At 46.3% G+C, this 24,294-nt stretch overlaps 1 protein-coding gene across 2 annotated transcripts; it reads right to left on the bottom strand.

Moving 5' to 3' along the window:
• Window positions 1-1,645: 1,645 nt before the first annotated feature.
• Window positions 1,646-8,997, bottom strand: LOC109743525 (B3 domain-containing protein Os07g0679700). 2 transcript variants are annotated; one of them, XM_045232593.2, is made up of 13 exons: window positions 8,469-8,965; window positions 7,596-7,677; window positions 7,409-7,510; window positions 6,604-7,343; window positions 6,332-6,428; window positions 5,666-5,840; window positions 4,461-4,537; window positions 4,297-4,377; window positions 3,964-4,182; window positions 3,782-3,831; window positions 3,538-3,651; window positions 2,874-2,941; window positions 1,646-2,698 (listed from the first exon to the last, which is right to left on the bottom strand). In XM_045232593.2, exons 1-13 carry the CDS (start codon window positions 8,600-8,602, stop codon window positions 1,902-1,904), a joined length of 2,736 nt encoding a protein of 911 aa, XP_045088528.1. In that variant the 5' UTR covers window positions 8,603-8,965; the 3' UTR covers window positions 1,646-1,901. The 2 variants fall into 2 exon arrangements, with proteins under 2 accessions (XP_045088528.1, XP_020158213.1); XM_020302624.4 differs by having other exon boundaries at window positions 3,964-4,377; window positions 8,469-8,997.
• Between the last annotated feature and the right edge of the window lie 15,297 nt (window positions 8,998-24,294).

Raw genomic sequence — 24,294 nt, 5'->3', positions numbered from 1 at the left:
AAATAGAGCTTTACCGTTAGAATGATGGGCTAGTACAACTACGATAGAAGACAAAGGCCGAGCAGATGGCATGGAGTCATGGGTCCACCGAGCTCCTCCCCGCCAACGGATCCGCTTCCCGGCCTCCCCGCCGCCGAATCGTCATTGTTTCAAGTGATATAGCTTGAAAAGGTTTCAACTGCAGTTTAGAAGGCACTGGCCTGCTCAAACTCAGACAACCAACTATTGACTTCAGTGCTTATGCTTCAAGAGCATCTCATTTCATCATCATAAAGATCATCTACATGGTCCAACAATCCGTTGTCATGGCACAAATAAACTAAGCATTAGGTTTTTCAGGCACAAGACATGAGGATCAATGCTTGAAGTCTAATCACTCAGAAAGCGAAGTTAGTTAGCAGATGAGTGTCTTTCAGTCCCCCCTGCCCTTATGTTTCTAGATAATTTTCAAACATAGATATAAGAAACTAAGCTAACCTTTGCTCCTGAATATTCTTGTGGTTCATTTTTCAATATATTGTTAGGTTGAAATGTACTTCGAGGCAAAAAAGTGAGAACGGTCATCTCTACTGGACCTGAAAAATGTCCCATTAGGGTTAACTCATAGTGTATTTAGTCCCATTGAAAAAAGCCATGCAGTTCAACCATGTAAGCCAACAGGCTCACGATGATATTTAATTGAATTATTGGACGTGTTAGTTTAATTGAATTATTGGATGTGTCATTGTTATGCCATGCATTGACATAAGTACTAGTAATATTTAGAATCACATCAGATTGAAACTTGCTGTCAAATTTGGGCTTCCAATTCACACCAGTAACACTATCAATTTGTGCCGACTTTCTAAGGTGAGGCTTCATCACTCTGAGTCCAGGACCAGAAAGGATTGAGGATTTAAAATTTTCACCACAAGCGTCTCTATGATGCCCATTAATGAAGTCGCTGCCCTGCGGATGTTCAATTGGAATTAGGAAACATCACAAATACACTAGAGAAAATAACCTCCATACTTATTATAGGTCCTTGATCTGAGGTGCGTGAGCTGCTGCAGCCCCGGCGAGCTGCTGCGAGGGACGGGCGGGGCACGAGCTGCTGCGGACCCGCAGCGCGAGGGGCGTGCGGGGCGCGGCCAGGGCGAGAGCTACTGCAGCCCCAGCGAGCTGCTCTTGGGGGGGCGAGCTCGTGGTGGCACCGGCGCGGCGAGCGGCGGTAGGGGGAGAGCCACGGGGCAGGCGTGGTGAGCTGCGGGAGCGGGAGCGGGCGCGGCGAGCTGCAGCATGGGGAGAGCGGCGGGCCGGCGAGCTGTGGGCACGGCGAGCCATGGGGCAGGCAGCGGCACAGGGAGAGCCGCGGGACGCGGCGAGCTGCGGCACGGGGAGAGCCGTGGGGCAAGCGCGGGCGCAGCAAGCTGCAGCACGGGAAGAGCCGCGGGGCGAGCGCGCACGGGAGGTCGGGGCGGCGGCACGTGTTCGGCTGAATGACGACGCGGACATGTCAAAAATGCGTTTGGCCCCATTGGACGCACCGGCCGACGCCAATCGAAAAAACAGACACAAACAGACAAAGGGGCGACCCAAACAGACAAAAGGGAAACAAAATCGGTGTCCGTTTGGGTCAGCAGCCCGTTGGAGTTGCTCTTAGGCGTGGGGAACAACACCAACCAGCCAGCCACCAAGCTGCCTTTCATACCAACCGAGCTTACAACTTTAGTACAAACGAGGTTGCACAGCCCTGTACACGTATGTTACACCAACACGAGGAAACCCTATCATTTTGATCTTCACATCAAAACGCACTAGCTGTTCCTTGGGGAAAAAAGGGGGTAAGCCGATCATACACACACACAAACAAATTACAAACACCCACCCACTAACACAGGCGCACGGTCAACAAGCTCAGGTCAGGCAGCAGCGATGTCACTGGCACTGGCAGCATGGCCCTGGTTCTCACCGGCTGCCTCGTCCACGGCCATGTTGTCCACGGGCTCTCGCTCCTGCTCCACCGCCACGGCACGCCCCTCGTCGGAGGGCCGCTCTTCGCTCTCCATCGGAGCGGGCTGAGACGGGACCGTGGCCGTGCCGGAGCTGCTCCCCTGCTCCGCCGCCAGGCTCACGAGGCCGTTCTGCTTCATGTAGCTCTCCAGGGGGCGGTTCGCGACCTCAAGTAGGCTGACCATGCTCACCCGGGGCTGGCCGCCGTGCTGCTGCTCCTCCTCGCGGCTGGCGGGGTGGAAGTTGAGGTCTATGTGGCCCTTGTTCGCGTCGGCCTTGTCGAACATGATCACGTCGCAGTCCCGCGTGGTGTCCACCGTCCGGGGGGACCGCGACAGGTTGCTTCCCTCGGGCTCGTCCCTGCCCACCCAAGCGATCCTCTTGCTCGCCTCGGCCTCCTCTCGCTCCGACTGCCGTTGCTTCTTCCTCATCATGAGCGTCTTGAAACGGCGCCTGACGGTCATGCACACGTTGCAAGTGCACGCCGGGTTGTGCTTCGGCCCCTTGCCGCTGGGCGGCTGGATGCACACTATGCAAGTGCAGCCGGGCCGGTGCCGGGGGTGCTTGGTGGTCGTTGCAACCGAAGCAGCGCCTTGGTTCCCGACCTCCCCAAAGACTGCGGCAGTGGCCAAGGCGTCAAGGCTCGACGCATCCATTTCGGGGATGCTCTGCTTCAAGAAATAGTTGCTCTTCCGCCTCCTGATCTCTGCAGTGATAGTTAGCCTTTTAGGTTCTGTTTAATGGTGATGTCTTGTGTAAAAGTTTCCTCTTTCCATTTTTATTTTCATTTCTACTTTTCCCAAGGTGAACCTGCCCAAATGTCCTTTCTTTATCATGGATATCTTGTACTCTTGTTATCGGGGCCAGCAAATAATGCATACCTTCGTACTGCTGGAGAATACTTTGTAACTCCTTGTGGGCTAATTCTTCAGGTGCAGAGCAGGAACAGCTGCACATGGTAGCAACTGATTTAAGCACAAGCAGCTAAGCAGAATGTGAAAGCACCATGAAATACCATGAAAATAATATGAAACACTAACAAAGAGAGGCTACGACATTATTGCACTGGTGTGTCTGTAAAAGCAATGTAATTATAACTAGAATTATTTCACATTGAAGAAAATCGTGATGAACGCAGGGATAACAATAGAGAATTGTTTCAAGGCTGGAGAAGTAATAGCAAACAATATTCTGAATAACATCACAGAATATTCTGATTGTATTTAGAGTTCTAGACTATTAGACAGCTCATGAGTAGACAGTATTAGATACGCGATGCTACTAAGTTTTTCATAGACCTAATCAAGATATCATATGCAATAAAGTAAAAAGGTTTTTTTAGCACAAGTAAAAAGGTGGTCAGTCAGAGGAGAAAACAGAGGTTGTTTAATTAAAAGAAACTTTTGCTCAGGTATGGCTGTGGGCCAGTTTAGACAAAACCAGAATCAGTATGCAGTCCATCATCACACACCCTACTGATCATCATAATTGACAGCTTTTAGCGGAATAAAAATAGGTTCCGTCACAAACGTGAAATAGTATTACCTTTTTGGATCCCATGTGTTGTCAGCACATCTCCACTTGGAGGCAATAATGACATTAAGAGGCACACGACGCCATTTTGAGCAATCATCACACTGAATCCATTGGTCTTGTTCCCTAAATATACACAATCAGGTATTTGCACAACTTGGTACAACTGAAGCTAAGAACATAAACTTCCATATGATTTCCTGACATGTTGAAAACTAGACTACCATGGTATTTTGTTGTTCATTGAGTTTCTTACCCTGTAGAACGACTGGTGAAAATTGATCTCTTTGCAAAGACAGGAGGTTCCTGCATGTACGTGGTAAAGTTAGAATAGGTTCAGTTATCGAAGTCCATTGCTGAGAATGAAGAGTTGTCTTTTTAGGCTTCCAATGAAGGGTGCCTTGAAGTGCTGGAACGTGAAGAACGAAGCCAGCTTACATCATATTCTTCAAATTCATAGTCCTCAATCATCACAATTGTTGGTTTTGCAGATGGAGCAGGACGCAACAACTCCTGTGCCTCTTCCCAGGAAAGCTTCAGTTCCAGGGCCTCCTCGTTATCCATCAAAAGCCTCCTGCTTTTGGAACCAATATTGCGGCTTCTTTTGTGTAAAAACTGAAAAGACCCCTCATCTGGCCTGCCACCAAATCTATCTGCCTTAAGCCAACTAACATCCCCATCAGCTGAGTTGGCATGATGATCAAATAGAGAGCTTGGCTGGAGATCTGCAGCTCCCTTCATTGACTGAAGAAATCCTGAGTAACCACTTACTATGGATAGATTCTCATTTGTGTTAGAAAAGAATGAATCACCGAGAAGGGAACCAGTTGCAATGGCTGAAATCTGTGAGTCCTGTGTAGAAGTAACATAAATACATTGAAGTTAAGCTGAAGGCACAGAATAGGGAACAGAATTGCTTTGAAATTCAAACTTACTGGCAAACTGACAGTGTTTGTGGCCTTTCGGAAGCCCATAACAAGTTTCCCTCCAGGTTCTATCCGACTGAAGGTCACTGTAGACAATGAAAAACACCAGTACATATAAAAATCTTCCCAGTTAAATCACATACACCAGTACATATAAAAAAATTCCCAGTAAAATCACATACTCCCTCCGTTTTTATTGACCCCGCATATTAGCTTTGACTGAAGTCAAACTTTATGAAGTTTGACCAAGTTGGTAGAAAAATATATGAACAATTTACAATAACAAATCTATATGATGTGAAAATTTATTCAATGATGAATCTAATGGTATTGATTTGGTGGTGTATATGTTAATATATTTTCCTACAAACTTGTTGAAAGCTCATAAAGTTTGACTTTAGATAAAGCTAATATTGGAGTAAATAAAAACGGAGGCAGTACAAAGAACATGGTATAAGCCGATAAACTATGCAGCATATTCACTTTATATAGCATGGAAACCATGTAAAGATGACAAAGGTTACTGAATCATGTAAGAGCTGTTGCTGGACATGACAATTTAAAACAGAAATACAGTGATATGGATACAACAAAAATACGATGAACACATGTCATATATCTCACTTGCACTTATCCATTCCGTGATAACTGGCAATGCATCTAATTTAGAAAGTTGTAACTGCTTAAGGAGATTCATAATTTGTTTCCTTATTGACGTACAATTTTATACTTCGGTTGCTTTCCCAATAAAATTGACAAAGTAAGCACAAATGTTAGATATAATAAGATTTACATAGGACCTTTTTCATTCACAGGATTATATAAATACAGGAATATGAAAAGTTAGGGATTGGTGTCATGATACGCTGAGTCGTAGACACAAAGGAAGGGAAATATTTTTAAGGGTTGGGTGTTTGCTATTGTCATAGACACAAAGGAAGGGAAATTTCCTTCGGAATTGCATGTGAATTATTACATAGGAAAAATTGCTATGGTTCCATGGTTTTCAGTTCTACAAATCAAACAAGCTGAAAAATTACCAAGGAATAGAATCTTGCAAAATTCCTATGGAATTCCTTTGAATCAATGAAATCCGAGCATAAACCATGAACATGTGCATGATGCAATAGAGCAAGCGATGCTTATTATCATATATATAATATGATAATAAGATTCCTCAAAAAATCATATATAAGAAATAAGTTGCAAATCACCTGTATCACCAGCTTGTAATTGTAAGGACTGTATGCATGGCGTAACACCCTCCAAGACATACATTCTGCTGTTGTTATTTGGCCAGAATCTGAACTGAAAATGCCACTCTTTGCCTTTTGCATCTTGAATTGTCAAGGGACGACCTTCTGGCTGAGAGATTGGTGGGAAATAGGCCTACATAGAGTACCTCAACAACTCAGGATTATAGGGGAGAAAAACTTATATATGTTATGGGGATATTATCAAGCAGTTTGCTGCCCGACATCACAGCAGCTATGTGAATGGCACTTTCTAACCATGAAACAGGTTTAACTTGATCACTTAGACAGGAGTATCACCAATATAATGATGTTTCCATTCTAAATAGGCATATAATGATGTTTCACAATGAGAATGCATATAGGCAGAACAGCAAGGGACTAAATGCTAATTAGATTGACTTATTGTCTGTGTTACATATAAATATAATGCGTTAAAATAGGTTCTCTTGAACATGGGCAACTGTGCTTCCCCAAATCCTAACATCCGGGAGCTCATGGTGCTCCTTGCATAAAGGTTTTTATTCATGCAGATTATATGGCAAGGTGAAATCGAAATGTGTGGCAAGAGCATACTAAATTATGAAGATAAAGCAGAAGAGTTGCTATACAGAAGAGACATATCACCTCGGCACAGGCTTTTGGAAGAACAAGTCGTCCTATGCGGCCTGCATCACTAGCACTTAGAACCTTCTCAAACAGTGGAACGATGGTTGAATTCGAACTTGCAGCAAAATACAGTCAAGGAACACAACACAATATCCACAACAAAAATAAATACAGAGGATATTCAAGACGCTCCCTATCCTACTTGATCAACTATGCATCATGTAATTTGCACGTAAATAATTAAAGCATCAATGTTGCCAAGGAGTTGAAAAAACAATATTAAAGGATACTCTCCAGAAATTTGCTGCAGCTCTTGATCTGTTATTCTTGGCCAATACCGTGGAAGTAATTGATTGCGACCCCTTCCTTCAGCAGGTGGTCTGGCAACACGAAGATGTGGAAAACCATCTCTCATTGGGTCGAAAGCAGCACCTTCGGCAACCCTTGGTGGTCTGGTGAGAAAATGCCGAGCCCTCTGCGCATGCTGAAATGGAGATAATGTAGTGGCAAGTTCTCTTCCTTCAGAAAACGGTGTTGTTGGTGACACCATGGGTCTTTCCATAGTTGAAGTAGCCTCCATCTTGTTTCCATTATTAGCAATGCCCAAGCTCATACTGAGGCCTGCCTCTGAAATTGATTCACTTGTTGTGCTATCGGCTGTCGGGTCTCTATTATCATCTCTTCGTGTACACTGGGATTGGGGAGACTCTAATGCACTCTGAGGCCTAATTAAGAAAGGCATCCTTCCCATGTCCCCAATACTGAGTGTTGGTTGCTCCCACTTAATCTGCCTTGCGCCATTTTCAATTTCCTTTTGCCTCAAAATGTTACTGCTTTGCCCAATTTCCAAGTTTTTTACCATGAATGGATGATTGCTCTTAGCTATAATAGCAATATCATCATTTCTGGAATCGAGCATAAGGGACGGCGACTCCAACGGTCTACCTGGCAAAAATTCATCGCTTTTACCAAAGAGTCTCTGGTTATTTTGAGGAGGTAAAAAAAGCTTTGGAGCCACTTGACATGGAACCTGCAGAAGGAACAATCAGATTTGGAAAGAAAAGAAATGGAAGATGACGCGACAAAGAAACTTACAGGTTGAGGTCCTGGATTCTTCATGCAATTCACGCATTGAACTCCTCCGCTGTCAAGCAGATCAAAGGAATTCTTCGAAGCAACACAGCCGCAATGGAGACGCTGAAACGGCGGAGCCCCTTGGAATTATTGTTCTGAAACAGCTTGGTTGCATATAACTCACAACATGTGTCACAGTCTCACTCACCTTCCCACAAAACGAACAGTCCCTCCAACCAGACTCCTTTTGGTGGAATATATCGCAGAAGACAAGCTGCTCGAACGCCAACCTGAGAGCAGCGGAAATGATATGGTAAGAATCGACAGGGCCAGAAAATTAAACTGTAAAATGGTAGTAACAGGGTAACAGTAATTTCCTATGTTGCAGGAAAAACAATCTTCAAATACTAGATTAAACTGTAAAAACAATCTTCAAATACTAGATTAAACATGTCATCGAAAACCAACGGCAAGAGAACTTCCAGTGTCACAGCACCTAATAGTTACTGCCAAGCAAGGAGCAAGTCTGAGTCAACCATACAGGGCGCAGAGGTGACTTTCACCAATAAGCAGGCAATGTTTCCTCAAGCAAGCACCAGCTCTGAGTCAACCATACAAGACACAGAGGTGACTTTTACCGATTCGGTCACAACTCATAAGCATAGAGGATCGATTTCCACAATTAAGCTGCTGCAAGCAATTTTGTGTCGGCCCTGAGTAACTGAACGATTACAGAAAATCTGAATTGGACATGAGCTCCACACAACCAACTGCTGCTAACTATCTGTTCTATGTCGCTGGTAGGTATCCACGCAGGCTACAGCCGAGTCAACCCCACTTTTCTGAAAAACTGCTGCTGCACGCGCAAGACAAAAGGGAAATCCTCAGATTGCCCAACCGCAACTAGGAACAAAACACCTTCTCCCCGAGAGGAAAAGGCGCGGGGGGCAAAGGCCAAAGGCAGAGCATCGGGACGAATCGATTCGTCCAGCCAGCCAGTCCATTCGGAACAGAGCACGCACAGCAGGCGCCGAGGGAGGAAGGGAGGAGGTGGTAGCAGGAAGGGGAGGGGAGGGCGTACCCGCACTTGTCGCAGAGCACGGCGAAGCCGCCGGATCGCAGCGGCCAGCCCTTCCGCCACTCGCCCACCCCCGCCGCCGTCGGGGCCGGCGCGCCGCACGCCGCGTTCATGCACCTCGCCGCCGCCGCGGCCATGGCCGCCCGCTCCGCTCCGTCGCGCGCGCACGACTCCGCCGCCCTCCCTCTCCGATCAAGCTGCCGCTGCTGCTGCTGCCCCCGCCGAAAAGGGAAAGCAGAGTACACCTCGCCTCACCGCATCACCCACCCCCGACCCGGAGATACGGAGATACGAGGGAGGGAGGGAGGGGGCTGCGCGCGGTGGGGGAGGCGTAGTTTTCCGCTGGATGTGGAGAGAGCAACCGACGCACGATCGGTGGCGACTGGTGCACGCGGATGCGGATGCGGGCAAGCCAAGTGAGGGAGGGAAGGACAAGGACGAGATGGGGGATGCCGGATGCCGCAGCTGCCTGCGAGCAGTAAACTAGCACTCCCACACTACTAGCACTACTCCAAATCCAAACTAGTAGTACGAAAAGGGGATTGAGGAGGAATTCCTTTTTCTTCCGTGAAATAAAGCCAGCTGAAAGCAACGACCGGGATTTTTTAGGGGGAGGGGTTGGGGACGGTAAAGCCAACTGCGAGCGTGGCTTTTTGTTCCTGTGCGTGCGTGCGTGCGTGCATGCACGACATGGCACGCTTTTCCTATGGTTTCCGCCCCGCTGGCTGGCCGGCCGGCAGTTGTGCTGGCTGTTGCTCCCCTCCACGACGTCGGCTCGGCTGCGGCCGCTCGCAGTCATGGGCGCACATGCCAATCAGGCTTGTATCACAGCCAGGCCAGGCCTTCACTTGTTCATTTTCTATTGCCGACGTTGCCGGGGCGGAGTAGAAATGAGAGGAGGCGAGAGCTCCTGCTTTTGCGCATGCCTGACGGGGCACAGGGCTCGGTTTAGTTTATGGCGGATTGTTCTCCCGGAAGAAAACAAAAAGGAGACGATGAACTGCATGCGTGTCTGTGCCTCTGCCTCTGCGCTGCACCGAATTCAATGCGAGCGAGGAATTTTAGAATCCCAACCAGTCCAGACGCCGACCCGCCCGCCCGCCCACCCGCCGGCCGGCCTTCAATGCCTCCGGCTCCGGCGCCGCCCGCCCGCCCCGATCCTGCGTGTGACGTCGCCTTCACTTCAGGTGGCGTGGCCCGAGTAAGCACCGCACGCACGTTTAATTCTAGCCGGCCTCGTCGGCGGCGCCTGCTTTCACGAACGCACTGTGCGTGCTCCGGCGCGGCACACGCGCTCACATATCGCACGCAGGGGACGTACGGCTCAGCTCGTAGCGAGCGGACCAGTGCGGAGAAAACGCGGCACAGGGAATTGAAGGCGCTCGCGGTGACCTGGTCGGCCGGCGGGGCCCGCGCGGTGGCCGTCGCCGTCGGGGCACAGGGCGTGCCTCGCCGCGACGTGGACGTGTGGGGCTCTCGGTTTCTCACGTCGTCACGTGAGCCGCGCACGTTGCGCCTGTTGCTTACGTACCCCTGGGCTGGACCGGCTTGAGGCTGCTTGCGTCTACGTGCACGCATGCTGCCGTCGGCCTCCTCCGGCTGACCTCCGGGGCCCGGGGGTCGGGTCGACGTCGGGCGGTACTACTGGTGAAGTGGACGTACAGTACGAGCGGAGCAGTAGCTGTACGTACTACGTAGCCAGCGTCTCCGTGGCCACGAGGTGAGCGCGGCTACGTGCACCCGCCCGACATGGCGCACATCGCCGACGGCGACGGTTCGGGCGCACGGGCGCCGCGCCGGGGCCCGCGTGGAGGCGACCGGTGACTGTTTTCCTTTTTCTGGCGACGGCGACCGTTGCGTTTTTTTTTTCTTTGAATGGTGGGACGAGTGGAGGAATGATGAGCGCGCATCGGGAAGGAACGGAAAACGGGACACGGTGAATACGTGACGTAGTACTATCATATTCGCCCAAAGACCACGATACGACAGGTGGCAGACTCTCTCGTGGCGTGGGTGTGCGTGGGAGGGCAGGTGATTTGGCAGTTGGTTGGGCCCACTGCTCGGTCGTGTTCAGTGTTGGAACAGTCGGGTGATTGGCTGGGTTCAGAGATGCGAGGAACGGCGCAGGCACGTCGGTCGTCCGGACCGATCGGGCGTGTCGGCCCGCAAGGGGAAAATTTCACGGATTTAGAAATAAATTCAAATGTTTTCAAAAGAAGTTCACAAATTTTCAAAAGAAAAGTTCTCAGAATTTTGAAAGAAGTTGTAAAAATGAAAAGAGTTTGTGGATTTGAAAAAAGTCCACGGATTCAAAAAAAGTCCACGAGTTCTGTAAAAAGTTTCACGCATTAGATAAAAACGAAAAAAAGCTAAGAAATTGGAATAAATTATTCACAAGAGGTGAGGTGGCGTGGTTGGTAAGGACAGTTTTTGCAAAAAAAAGGGGAGGTTGCAAGTTCAAAACACCTTATGTGCACACCTTTTTTTAGCAGTGTAACAGAAAAAAGACATTTTAACAGGCAAAAAAAATACAAATTCATTGAAAAGTTAGTCAACTTGAAAAGTTCATCAAATTTAGAAAATTTTCATTATTTTGAAAACAAGTTCATTGAATTTGAAAAAGTTCATGAATTCAAAAGATTCGGAAAAAAGTTCACAGAAACGAAAAAAATTCATAAACTCGAGAAAAGTTCACGAAATTGAAAAAAGAAGAAAACCGGCACAAAAAAGCAAACAAGCTGGAATCTAGCACAAAAAAATGATCGTTATTAAAAATAGAATGAAAGAATAAACTATCACGAAGCGGATGTTTTCCTGGATGGTTAGCGCGCTCGTACATTGCCTGTGAGGTGCTGGGTTCGAAACGTCATGGCGCGTGTTTTTTGAAACGTTTTGCAGAAAAAAAGAGTATGATGGGCCGGCCCAGTGCGCGCTGTGGTCAACATTGCTGCTGCTTGGCCCGCAAACCAGACAAATCCCTGCCACGTCAGCGTTTTTATGTATCAAACCATGTCAAGGTTCGATTTAGACCGGGATTGTATAGTTCAGGGTGCAATCGACCGGGATTTCAATTTGAGGGTTCACTTCGCCAAACCTCTACGAGTTTAGGGTTTAAAATGGACTTTTTCCGCCCGCAAGCGGGGCCTCCAGCTTCACGGCGTTTCCCTTCTTCTTCTTTTTCCTCGACAACTGTTTCAGGGCGTCCTTGGAGCAGCCTCGTCCCTTAGACTCCTGCAGCCGTGCAGAAAAATGGACTGGAATTTCTTTTTTAACAGTCTTATTTCGTTGTTCCCGTATCGTCTTTGAGGTGATAAGATGGGGCGTAGCTACCTGGCACGGAATTCTCAAAAAGAAAAGAAAAACTACTTGGCACGGACAGAAGGTGTCCGTCGCCGTCGCCGCAGAATCTCCACCGATACGTCGACGACGACACGAAAAGCGACGGTTAAACAAATCGGCCGACGTGGACGGGAAAACTGCAGATGCGCCTCACGGCAGAAGAAAAAGAATTATTAACGGATAAGGATGGCCTGATCGATCGTGGTGCCTTTGGGAAGCGGGTGATTCTAGCTTACGCGACCGGCATCGCACAATGACGGACGGCTTTATGATTGATATAATATTTCACGTTAAAATTTGCGCTCCTTGCAGATGGATTGGGCGATAATAAATGCAGAATCGGTCACGTTAACCTTAAGCCGGAGAGGTCTGGACATGTGCAACTGCTCAACCACTGTATGCACGCGTGAAGTACTGACTGTGCTACCGTACCGTACGTGCATGCACGATATACTGTTACGTCTGTGGCTTATTAGATATGTTAGCTACGTGTCCTAGAGCAACTTGAGCAGAGTAGTTGCTCGGGGCCGTACCCCCACTCTCATTTATTAAACATGGAGCTCATGTTTTCTTGAAAAATAATACTACCTCCTTTCCGGTTTATAGGTCTCAATTCAAAAATCTCGCCAGCCAAGATAGATGATGAGTGTTGAAATAATTTTTGTAGTTTGTAAAAGCACTCAATTAATGCGCTTGTTTTCCTTAAAGATTTGTACTCCCTCCGTCCCAAAATTCTTGTCTTAGATTTGTCTAGATACGGATGTACCTAATACTAAAACGTGACTTGATACATTCGTATTTAGACAAATCTAAGACAAGAATTTTGGGACGGAGGGAGTATTTACCAATGCATTAATTGCAATGCATGCATGCATGAAGTACATGCATTGGTCAATTTTCTCATAATCCTTGCATGCAATGAATTAATGCACCTTGAAATCTTAACATGTCAGGGGAACAATCAAATTGAGACTTATAGAATGGGAAACCTAAAATTTTGAGATAAGCCCTATAAACCGGAAAGGAGTATTAATACTCCCTCTGTTCAGGTGCATAGGGCATCTAAGAAGCTGCATCGCAACCTAGCTGCGTCGAGATTGAATGGAGGATATTAAACCAAAAATCAATGGCAATACCGAACTCCTATTTGGCCAGTTTGAAAGAATGTGAGGAGCCAACCACTACGTTGTTTTCACATGTCATTAATTCCTGAAGAGCACCATGCAAATTCTATTTAATGTCTCAGCCACTAAAAATAGTAGCATGCAAAACGATAATTAAAAATCACGAAGAATGAGGAATTCCTTCCATGCATGGTGACTTATATACTTGGAATTTTAAATTTTCATTAGATGCTCTATCCACCTGGACGAAGGGAACTCTATAGCATCTACACTCTTTTCTTTTAACTGAAACCACCAAAGTCCTTTACAACCACTGAAACAAAAAATTAAGAAACATCACACACTACACAACCTATGGCACCTACCCAACTCGAATTTTGTCCAAAAGAACCACCTGCCAAATCAAATTGACATAAGATGATCACCTCTTGATGCAAACGACAGAAAAGACCAACTGGGCCGTGGCGGCGGCAGGCGCGCCAGCCGAGACATGGCACCTACTGCTGCAGCCGATGGCGGCAACCCTTGCACCACAGGATTTGCTGCAACTTTGGGACGGAAAATAGATGACATGGCACCTGCCGCCATGAGCCGTAGCGGCAGCCAAGCATATCAAAAATGCAAGTGCGTAGGAAGATAGGAAGCAACGTTTGAGACGATGATTATGCTATTTACAGGCAACAAACTCCAAACCACAGCGCGGAGTCTTAAAACATCCATAATAACAAATTTAAAAGCAAGAGCAGACTAGAGCAGCAAAATAGCCAAAATGAGCTTCTCTGTCATCAGGATTTTCTGCGCGGGCTTGTTGAACTTCAGATTATGATCTTCCCTGCGGTCGAAGAACACCGAAACACCAGCCTTGAGATTAAATTAAATTCGAACTCCCTGAAATAATCTCCAAAGCTCCCAGGTGAAATTAAATTTGAACTCAAGATGGTACTACTATGGGCGTGTTTGGTTACATTGCCAATCGAGCCTGGCCCGGCGAGCCTGGCTCTAGTGAGCTGGTTTGAGGGGATGCAGACAAAAAGACCCCAGATGCATGTAGTTTGGTTGCCTGCATGTACCTTAGTTACACGAGACAACCATTTTTGACTCGGCGTTTGGTTGCCCGCATTGCATTAGGCGCACATATGACATGGTGTTTGGTTGCAACCTGCATAAGGTGTTGTCACCACTTCTAACTAGTGTTGAGCTTACCACACACAATCTGAACATGTAGTGCCAGCTAGTTAAACAAATGATAGTTCATCCTAACTACTATCAAATGAAAGTTCAAATTATTAAGAGCCATTGGCTAAATAGGGGATAGTTCATCGGTGTTGCTGCTACCAGATCTTCCTCTTCCTCTTCTTCTGCTTCTGCTTCTGCTGCTGCTGCAGCTTCTTCTTCCTCCTCCTCTTCTTCAAATCATGCACTGACCTCTGTTAAGCCACATTGCCTCTGCCCACTTCAACCTTTTGTTCTTCCAAGCGTCATTGTCAAATGCCTCCACACCATGGCCGGAGCTAACAACATCGTCAGGCTCGACCTCTTCCTCCTCAGGCACGTGTTCATCAAAGCCCGACTGGAGGATCCAGTTATGCAGAATGCAACAAGCAAGAACAAGCTTAATCTGAGTGGAGTATGGGTGGAATGGCTTCTGATCCAGGATCTTAAACCTATTCTTCAGAGCTCCAAATGCTCTCTCAACAGTTACTCTAAGGCTGGAGTGTCTGAGATTAAACAGCTCATGTCAATCCTACGATAGTTCCTACCAGAGAACTCGTTGAGATGGTACCTGGTTTTTCTGAAGGGTGGAAGAATACCCGGCCGACATGCATAGCCAGCATCTCCAAGGTAGAACTTGCCGTCGGGGATGTTGATCCCATCAGGTCGACTTATGTTGTCACTAAGAATGTTAGCATCATGCGCTAACCCGTCCCAACCAGTCAGCACATATGTGAACTTCAGATCAAAGTCAACAGCAGCAAACACATTCTGGCTTGTGTAGTGCTTCCTCCCCTTGTATGCTGCAGACTATGACCTAGGAACTCTGGCAGTGACATGAGTACCATCTATTGCCCCAATGTAATCCTGAAAATGGCATCACAAGCCTGTGTTAGTGCTAAACTTGAACAATACAAGCATATCAAGCCATGCAAAGTGTATATTCACTAAAAAAAATACACTTCCGTGATGATACGTGTTTGTCACAGTAGGTCGCGTTTTCTGTCATGCATGTACATCCATGACAAATTTATGACGGAATCAAGATAGTCATACCTGTGCTGTCGTAGAAGTGTTCCATGACATTGCCAAAATTATCATCACGGAAGTGTCCACTTCCATGACGATAAATCACGCGTCACAGAAGTGCTTTCGTCAAGGGTGACCGACACGTGGCATCCACCGTAACGGAACGCCGTTAAGCTATCGGGTCGGGTTTTGGATCCGACAACCCGTTAACAGCCGCGACCAATGGGGATTTTCCACGTGTAAAATTATCATTGGCTGGAGGAAACACGTGCCGGCTCATCATTGGGACAGATGCCATCCACTCATTGGACAGAAGGCGCCTATGATACGTCGACACGTGGCACGGCCCAACAGAGGCCCATTCCTGTGAAAAGGCCGGCCCGTTTGACTTGGTCAAAAGGTGGCGGGCCGGCCCATGTAAAGCCTGTTAACGGAATGTTCGCATATAGCCCATTTACAGCCCGCTAACCCAAGGCCCTTTACGCCCTATCCGAATTAGGCCCAGTAGCGTCATCTGGGCCACCCAATATGATTCCAGCCCGTTTTCACTTCTGGCCCATGTATGGCCCATGACGTCTTTCGGCCCATATGACGCCCTATGTAACTCTTGGCCTATTAACGGCCCGTGGTGAAACTGGCCCGTAATGAACAGTGTATCACTTTACACCCATTAACGGCCCGTGGTGAAACTGGCCCGTAATGAACAGTGTATCACTTTATACCCATTAACGGCCCGTTATTCCGTTGGACCGTTTCCAGCCCATGTTATCTTTCGGCCTTCTCAGAGCCCATTTATTCTTGGGCTCATTTCCAGCATTCGTTTACTTACGGCCCGTTACTGTCATTTTCTACTTGTGGGCCAAATTCAGCCCGTGGTTACAGTCGGCCCGTTTGTGGTCCGTTAATACGTTGGGCTGTTTTCATAGCGTCATCAAATACGGCCTATTAACGATGGCCCGTTATGGTCGGTCCATGAACGGACGATTCCAACTCTAGCCCGTTTACGGCCATAATGCGACCTGTTATTGGCCCATGTTTGGCCAATCGATCATACTGCCCGTATAAGGCCCATTGATGATACGGCCCGTAGAAGGCCCATTGTTTCTACGGCCCGTAGAAGGCCCACAGTTTCTACGGCCCGTAGGAGGCCCAGTGTCACTACAGTAAATATTAGCCCATGGTTATTGTGGCCTAGTTTTAAAAAATAGGTTATTGCAGCCACTAGCAAACCGCGGAAAAAGAACTGCAATGACTACAAGCAAACAACTAACAAGACAACAAGGAAATAAATAAGCAAGCAACTTACGCTATGCTATCACGGCTATCACACATATTACATCCACTGGGCATCAAAGTTCGCCACCAGTGCAAATAAACGCGCCGACAAAAGAATATACAAAACTGAGAGCACTTCAGAAGGCACTAGGCCTGGCCACGTCGGGCCCCCCAAACAGCCGAAGAAGCTGAGTAGACCTCAGTTGTGTCAACGATAGATGCATCAACACTAGATTTAAGGCATGATGGTGCGCACGACAGTCCTCTGACATCTTCATTGCATCTTTGACTTCAAGTCGGAGCTGAGCTGAAGCAAGCCTTTCCGCTTTAAGTTGAGACTGAAGAAGTCGAACTGATTGAGGCAGCGACTGCACAGAGGTTGTCTCACACCTGCTGGTGAGTAGCTTCAACTCACTGTCTTCATCAAGACAGGACCTTGGGGTCATCCCGCTGTCCTCAAGATGGTTTGGCTCACTATCTTCCCTAAAGTTCTGCCTGGCGTAAGAGATACGAGTCTGAAAGAGAAACAAGGAGGCACGTAACAGGTTTCACAATTATATAAGCAAATAAATGGATCTGTTCTGCATAAGGAACATGTTTTTACAACTACAATTTGAAACTGGTAGTTGTTGCAAACATCCAATCAGATGTAAACAGCAAAGCAAACAGCAGTGGAGGAAATGATGCCTATCCAAATCTATACTAGAACAAAGTTTGAAGGCTTGAGAAGGATGAACTTACATTACATGTTAACACGCGCTGGACAAAGCCCTTCTCCATGTTGATGGAAGGATAATTCAATAAATTCCCCAAAGAAAATTCTTTATAAGCGTTGCCATTATTCTACATTTTGCAAAGAGTAAATATAGATCAAATAATATTGGAAGAAACAGAGGATAGTGAAGCTCTGGTGCAGACTGATGATACATAATCAAATAGCAATTAATTAAGTACAGCGTTACAAGGCAAAAGGGAGAGAGGTACTGACAATAGTAATGCAGAGCCCATTATTGTTTTGAGATCGTATGATCCTTTGAGCAAGGAGATTCATCTGAAATTAGTTTTCATACAAGAGAGAAGGTAAGGCACAAGCAAAAATTTAGGAGTTCAAATTTTGAATTGATATCATAGACAGTACCTGACGCTGGGCTCCCAGCAGTTCTAATAGGGGTTTGGCCACTGGAGTAGGGGTAAAGTGTTGGTACAGTTGGCCCTGTGTTTTCTGTGGCTGCTGATCTATCTGATTTAACAGGTATCACTACCTTTTCCAAATACCTAGTTTGTACTCCTTGAGGATCTGCACTCACCCTCTTCCTTTTGGACATCTATTACGAAAGAACAACATTTGACTGGAAAATCATAGTGTGACGACACATGGAATAGGTACAGAAAATGGATAGGTATGGCATATACTCATATATGATGCTTAAACTAAGCAGATGGTGTAACAAAGTAGAAGTAATGCAAGAGGTCAGATGCAAAATATGTGCGACCAATACAACTTTGCAAAGTTAGAGCAAGCACCTTGATGGGTGAATAAGATAGGCCATCCTCCACCATGCCAAGTTTGTTAGCCAGTGGATCGTTCCGCAATATTCCTCTCGTGCGCCCATTCTCATATTCATTTTGATAATGTTCAATATCTGACATGCATGAAAACATAAAAACAAGTGAGATTTTATTTGTAATGCAGAAGTGATTCTAATCCAATACTGCCTCCCTGTAAACCCCTTTGTGCTATCTCTGCAATTCTTTTAAAAGATGCCATGCATGCTGTAATTTGTTGTGTGCATTAATATAATGTGGCCTACTACTCAAAATATGAGAGCTCCAGAAGTGATGACACTTCGCAGATGATAGCTTCAACATATAGTAAAGAACAACAAGTCGACCTGACCTGACAGATTCAAAATATACTAAGGGAGAACAACTCGACCTGACCAGTCGACCGCAAGAGAAGAGTATCATCTTAAAGAAGAGCAGAAGAGCAAGCAGATTGAAGATATTACAAGTCTTTCAATACAATGTCGGTTGGCCACCCATGATGAACCAGAGCGCACAGAGAAATACTATTCTTTCCGGTCTCTCCATATGTGGCTCACATGCATTTCGAAACTAAAGTAGGAACATTTAGCTAACCAATTAAACATCTCTCAGTTTTACTAATATCTGCAATAATATCAGATATGAATTTGTACAACTAAGCTTGTTTAGCTCGATGGGTGGAGCAGTGCTATTACGACACGAACCACGTAGGCTGATTGTGGTCATCATAAAATGGGGAAAACATAAGCATGATGAGTACAGTGTTGACCGTGGTAGTGGGATGGAAGATCTGAAGCTGCAAACCGCGCAAAGGGTAGTTATCAACCGATGTTTGCTTTGAAATAACAACTAAGATTTGGTATGGACAAGAAAGTACGGTCAACAAGTGACAAAGAAATGCAATTATGTTGTCTCTCTATATGTCGCGACATGCATTTGGAAACTCAAGTGGGACCTTTAGCTAACCAATTAAATGTGTCGGTTAACTAATATCAGTATCATATCACAATCATATTTGAACAACTAAGCTTTCGAATTCTGAGTGTTGTGTTGTTTAGCTTGAAGGGTGGAGTAATGCTAGTACGACATAAAGCACCTACGCAGATCATAGTAGAGTAGATAAAAGGGGAAAACCCTAAGCATCAAGAGAAAAATCAAGAAAGTGGAACTAGCTGGACCAGTGGGTGGCGCACATGCTTTTCGAAATGAATATAGGAACATTAGGTGACCAATTAAACGTTCTCTGTTTTAGTGATGTGAGCATCATATCAGATTCGCATTTCAACACGTAAGCTTTGGGTTGAGGTCTTGAGGAGCAGTGCTAGCACGACACGAAGCACCTACGATGATGGTAGTGAATATAAAGGGGGGAAACCATAAGCTTTACGAGTATAGTGCCCGTGCCATGGCGGGTCTGAAGGTGCAAACCGGACAAAGCTACTTCGCAACCAATGTTTGCTTTCAACTAGCCACTACGATTTGGTCCGGACAAGAAAAGTACAGTAAACAAATTAGGATCTATTTTCCGGGTGAGATCAATAACTTAAGCACATATGGAAGAGTACCACCTCTCTTGCGACGCCGTGTAGGCCTATGCTGATACGTTGAGGGTGCTGCGGGTGCGATGGCTGTCGGCGGCGGGGAAGAAGACTTTAGACGGCAGACGGCTGGGTCGGGGGATATATCCTGTTGCCGTGGACGAGGCGGTCGTAGGAGCGGCAACGGCAAGGTGGATGACGGCGCCGATGAAGCGAGAGGAGGCGATGAAAGGATCCTGGTCCAGCGTCGTGGATGAGAGACGTCCATCTCTTGCAGTGGACGACGGGGTAGGGGTAGCGGCTCCGGCAAGGTGGAGGATGGGGTGGCGGACGGAGGAGGCTGGCCACAGTGCGGAGGTTGTCGTGCCGCCGACGGTGTATGAATGGGGAAATGGAGGGGAGGGGGGATCTCAAACTTTGGGACGCGCTTCTCTGAAATGGGGGAAAGTTACAAACTTATCCCCCATTTAAAATTTCGGACATCGCGTCGGTTGGGGATAGGACGGTAATCTCGCATCTCCCAAATATTTGTCGGTAACTATTTCGGGCGAGGAGAGGGTGTTTTTCCGCCCATGGTTGGCGCCCACGGTTGGCGCCCACGGTGTATGAACGGGCCTGACAGGTAGGGCGGTTGTGTCACGTTTGATGGAAGTTACACATCTGCCCCTATTTAAAATATTAGCCTACATCGATTTCGGACGAGGAGAGTTTGTTTTGCCGCCTACCGTGTATGAATGGGTAAATGGAGGAAGAGACACATGTCTTTCGGACGAGCTTGAATCAAATGTGTTTTGCCGCCCACGTTTGGTGCCCACCGTGTCTGAATGGGATCAGAGGCCGTCGTGTCACGTCTGATTGAAGTTACTAGTCTACCCCTATCGACAGCAGTGTAAATCCGGTCGATAAGGATGTCAAGTGTCAGGGGTAGACAGTAATTTCCATCTCGCAAACACTTGCTTCGGGCAGCCCACAAATTATAGTGGGTGTTTAGCCGCTTCGTTCAAAACTTGGGAGAATTAGCATTCACGTTTGCCCTGGGACCTGGCAAACTAAATTCAAATCCAATTTGTATTCGATTACGAATATCCACAGATAATTATACATTTTGTTATTTATTTCTTCAAAACCACAACAAAGATTTATTCCACCTTTATATATGATTATGATTTATAAATGCCGTGATCTTCGAATTCAGTAGGTTGGATACACTCTGAGTCAAACAGTTATTTCATCCAATACAATATGCTCACACGAAAAACAGTTCACCTTATGTCAATCATACAAGTACTGAGGATTACCTCGCCTAAAAAATTTGGATCATTACAACACATGGACAACATAGGGGGTCTTGCAACATAATCCATTCAGAGACATGACACAACATGCAAGTACAATAATCTAATGACAATTTCAACTGGTATCTAAAGAAGAACCGGGATTACCTTGGGCTTCAGATAGCAGAAACAGCAGGACCTCCTCCGTCTTCAAATGCAACATTCTTACTTCCTCCAATTCTTGGGTTGCTTGCATAATGCGTGCCGCTAATTCCGTAATTTCCAGCCTCAAGATAAAGATTACCTCATTCATGGCAGCCACACCATCTCTTTCTGCCTCTAGTAGAGCCTCAAGCACTATAATATTTGTGCTCAGACTACTCTCCGGCGGTGTTGCCTCTGAACTGCTACCATCTGGTAACATGGATGGCGCACTGCTTCCACAAATAGATTCTGGGGTTGTACATTGTGTCCTAGTGTGAACGGCATCCTGAAAGGTTTCTGCTGGACATCAGTAAGAGATAGTTATCGTATGATCCAGGCAGTAAGCTTACATGGTAAACGACGGACGAATTATTGCCAAGCATGGCAAACTATATTTAAATGGTTCGAAGCAGCATCAGCCAAAAAGAAATTAACATGGTAAGATGAAACTAGGGATGTAAGTGGCAAATAAACGACATCCGCCAGTCCCATCTAGTTAGTTTTTGCTACCTCCCTAGTTCATTTTCCTCAAAAAACAAAAACTCTTTTGAACTATCATACCACTAGTGGACTTTAATCGGGATTAAACGGGACCCAGTTGACATCCCTAGTTGAAAGGGAGTGTACAACCGCTATATTTAAGTTGCCAAGGCATCTAAGCAGTTGAAATAATCTGAGAAAGCACTTAACAGTGTGGCCTCATATAAACTACGAAGACAGTCTTGTGATGAAGTTGAGAGGAAAAGTTAAGGACTCAAATGAAATAGGCATGCATTTCTTTACGATAGTACAACAGGCACTGCTGACATATTGGCCAACTCAGGTATAGCGTAACAACAAATAAGCATTCGAATCAAGCAATACAGCAAAGCAGACAACTTAACTATTTGTAATTCGGTAGGATTACACATTGAGGGCACAAGCCAAGAAAGCAGCCCACTCGCATTACATTTCACATGTACTAAAACACACTGGCTTACCATATGTTGCTGTGAAGCCTAGCTGTTGTTGCAATGTTCTTTGAAGATATCGTCAGCATCCCATGGTTGCAAATCTAGTTCTTGTAGTTTATTCTGCACCATCTATTTAGGTAAAATTAATTTTAATCGCATGCACTGGTCTGAATGGATCATCAATGGTTCATCTAAACTAATGAAAGAAGGGTGTGTGCATACACGACAATATATCTGCTTCCCTCTATTTTTATGCTTGTTCGAGGTGTCAGCCCCAAAAGAACAAATATTTTGCTTGATGGGGTTGGCAGCTCCATAATTAATAGAAGCATCAAATTAGTCATGCAACTTGGGAAGATCAAGAACACACAAACAAGTAATGAACAGAGGCTCGGAGCAGTGATGTAATAGCTAGCATCAGAAAATGTAGGGTAAAACGAACAAAAAGCAGCGGAACCACATGCTAGTTTGCTGATGTGTAATTAAGCATAGAGAACATTAAGCAGTCTGATGGAACCAACAGGTGGCATCAGAACAAAACTAAAGCATATTAACTATATGTGCACTGGTATGTAATTTAGCACATGTAACATGTTCACTGCCAGAAGTATGGCCCTATAGGTGCAAGCAGAATAACGCGTCTCATGAAAAACTGAATGATGCCCTGAAGAAATTCAAAGGTGCGGTGCTTATGCTAGGAAAGTGAACGTAGGCGCCGGCCGTTGGATAATAGTACCTGATTCTCGGCGGCGTATGGGTATCGTTGTCATACTTGATAGCTAAGGATCGTTGATGGTGCTCGTGTTGCGGTTGAGTTTGGGCCGGCTGTCGCCGTCGCTGAAGCGGCTCCGGTGCTACGGTTGTGGCGCCTGTCGACATACAAGAAAGCTCATCTGTGGTAAGTGAACAGTTGCACGATAAAGAGAAAAACCGAAGGAGTACAAATCAAAATAACCTGATGAGGCTGCGGCGTCGGTAAAGCAGGGCCGGTGGAGTTGAATATGGCGTCCGTGGAGCGGGTCCGGTGCAGTGGACGAAGGCTTCGGCGGGCGCGTTGTACAGTGCTTCCGGTGAGGCGGATCTGTTGCGGTGGACGAGGGCTTGTATGAAGGGCCAGCGAAGGGGCGGACGAGGGAGTTAGTAAAGGGCCTACGCTGTGGTGGACGAGAGCGCCGGTTAAGCAGATCCGGTGCGGTGGACCATGATGGCGGTCAAGGAGATCTGGAGCGGTGGACAAGCCAGTCGCTGAAGCGGCTCCGGTGAAGTGGTGAGTTGGCAGTTGGGGGTTCCAAGGTGCGGAAGGTAGATCCGGTGGGGTGTGAGGTCCACCGCTGCGGTGGAGGACTAGATTCGGCGGCTTGCCGTGGTTGGGGGGGTCGGGGAGGGGAAGGGGAGGGGCTCCGGGGAAGAATGTTGGGGGAAAAGAGGGGAAAACAATGGAGTTACCAAAGCAGCCCTTTTCCGTTCATGTGGCAGGGGTAAAACAGGAATATCGCAGGGCTAAACTTTCGGGCGCGTGATATTTCGATGTGAGCGAGAAGTTTGAAAGCTTTTGGCGCCTAAAATTATTAGTATTCTGCTCTCGTACGGCCGACTATGATATCATGGCCGACAATTTGTTTGTTTTACACGCAAAAAAAATGTGCAAGTTTTGAAAATCAATGTCTCCAACTCGAAACTTAGATTGTCCATTCAATTCAAATATGGATCATTGAGCTACTACAAGCAAATACCATCATACGGTCCAATTCAAATGAAATTCCAAATGTGTTTATCCTAAATATGATGACAAAAGCAAAAATGTGTATGTGTATGAATAAAGTGGATGATTATAAAGTTTGAACATGCCCGCATGTGTATATCTCTAGGTTTGATATATGAATTTGAAATCACGAAATCCCGGCTTAAAAAATGTACCTCCGTTTAAAGGAATTACAAAAGCTAATGATGGAGTCGAATTCCAAAATTCCAATCTTAGGTTTGTAATTCTGGTACATCAAGGTATATCACGCATGTTCAAAAGTATCGTTATCTCATAGTACAACCTGTGAAACAAATTGATCAACCATGAGTGCACAATATCTCAATTACGCTAAAGTCCCTCAAATATAGACACCTCACTCTTTATCTGAAGTCAACCCCCCCCCCACCACCACCACACACACACACATAGAGAAGTCGTTCTCTCCCCCAAACACCAACACACGAGCACATTAACACCCCTCTCTCTTGTAAAGTCCGGACCCCAACATAGGTCTCTATCACTTTGTCTCTCGGGCATGCACACATCTCTTCCCTCACTCTCTAGGTCTCCCGCTATCTCTCTTACCCAAGCA

The sequence above is a fragment of the Aegilops tauschii genome, chromosome 2 (genome assembly GCF_002575655.3).
Source record: "Aegilops tauschii subsp. strangulata cultivar AL8/78 chromosome 2, Aet v6.0, whole genome shotgun sequence".
Classification (NCBI taxonomy): Eukaryota; Viridiplantae; Streptophyta; class Magnoliopsida; order Poales; family Poaceae; genus Aegilops; species Aegilops tauschii.
The sequence above is the reverse complement of the archived record's forward strand: the minus strand, read 5'-3'. Positions and strand labels throughout refer to the sequence as shown.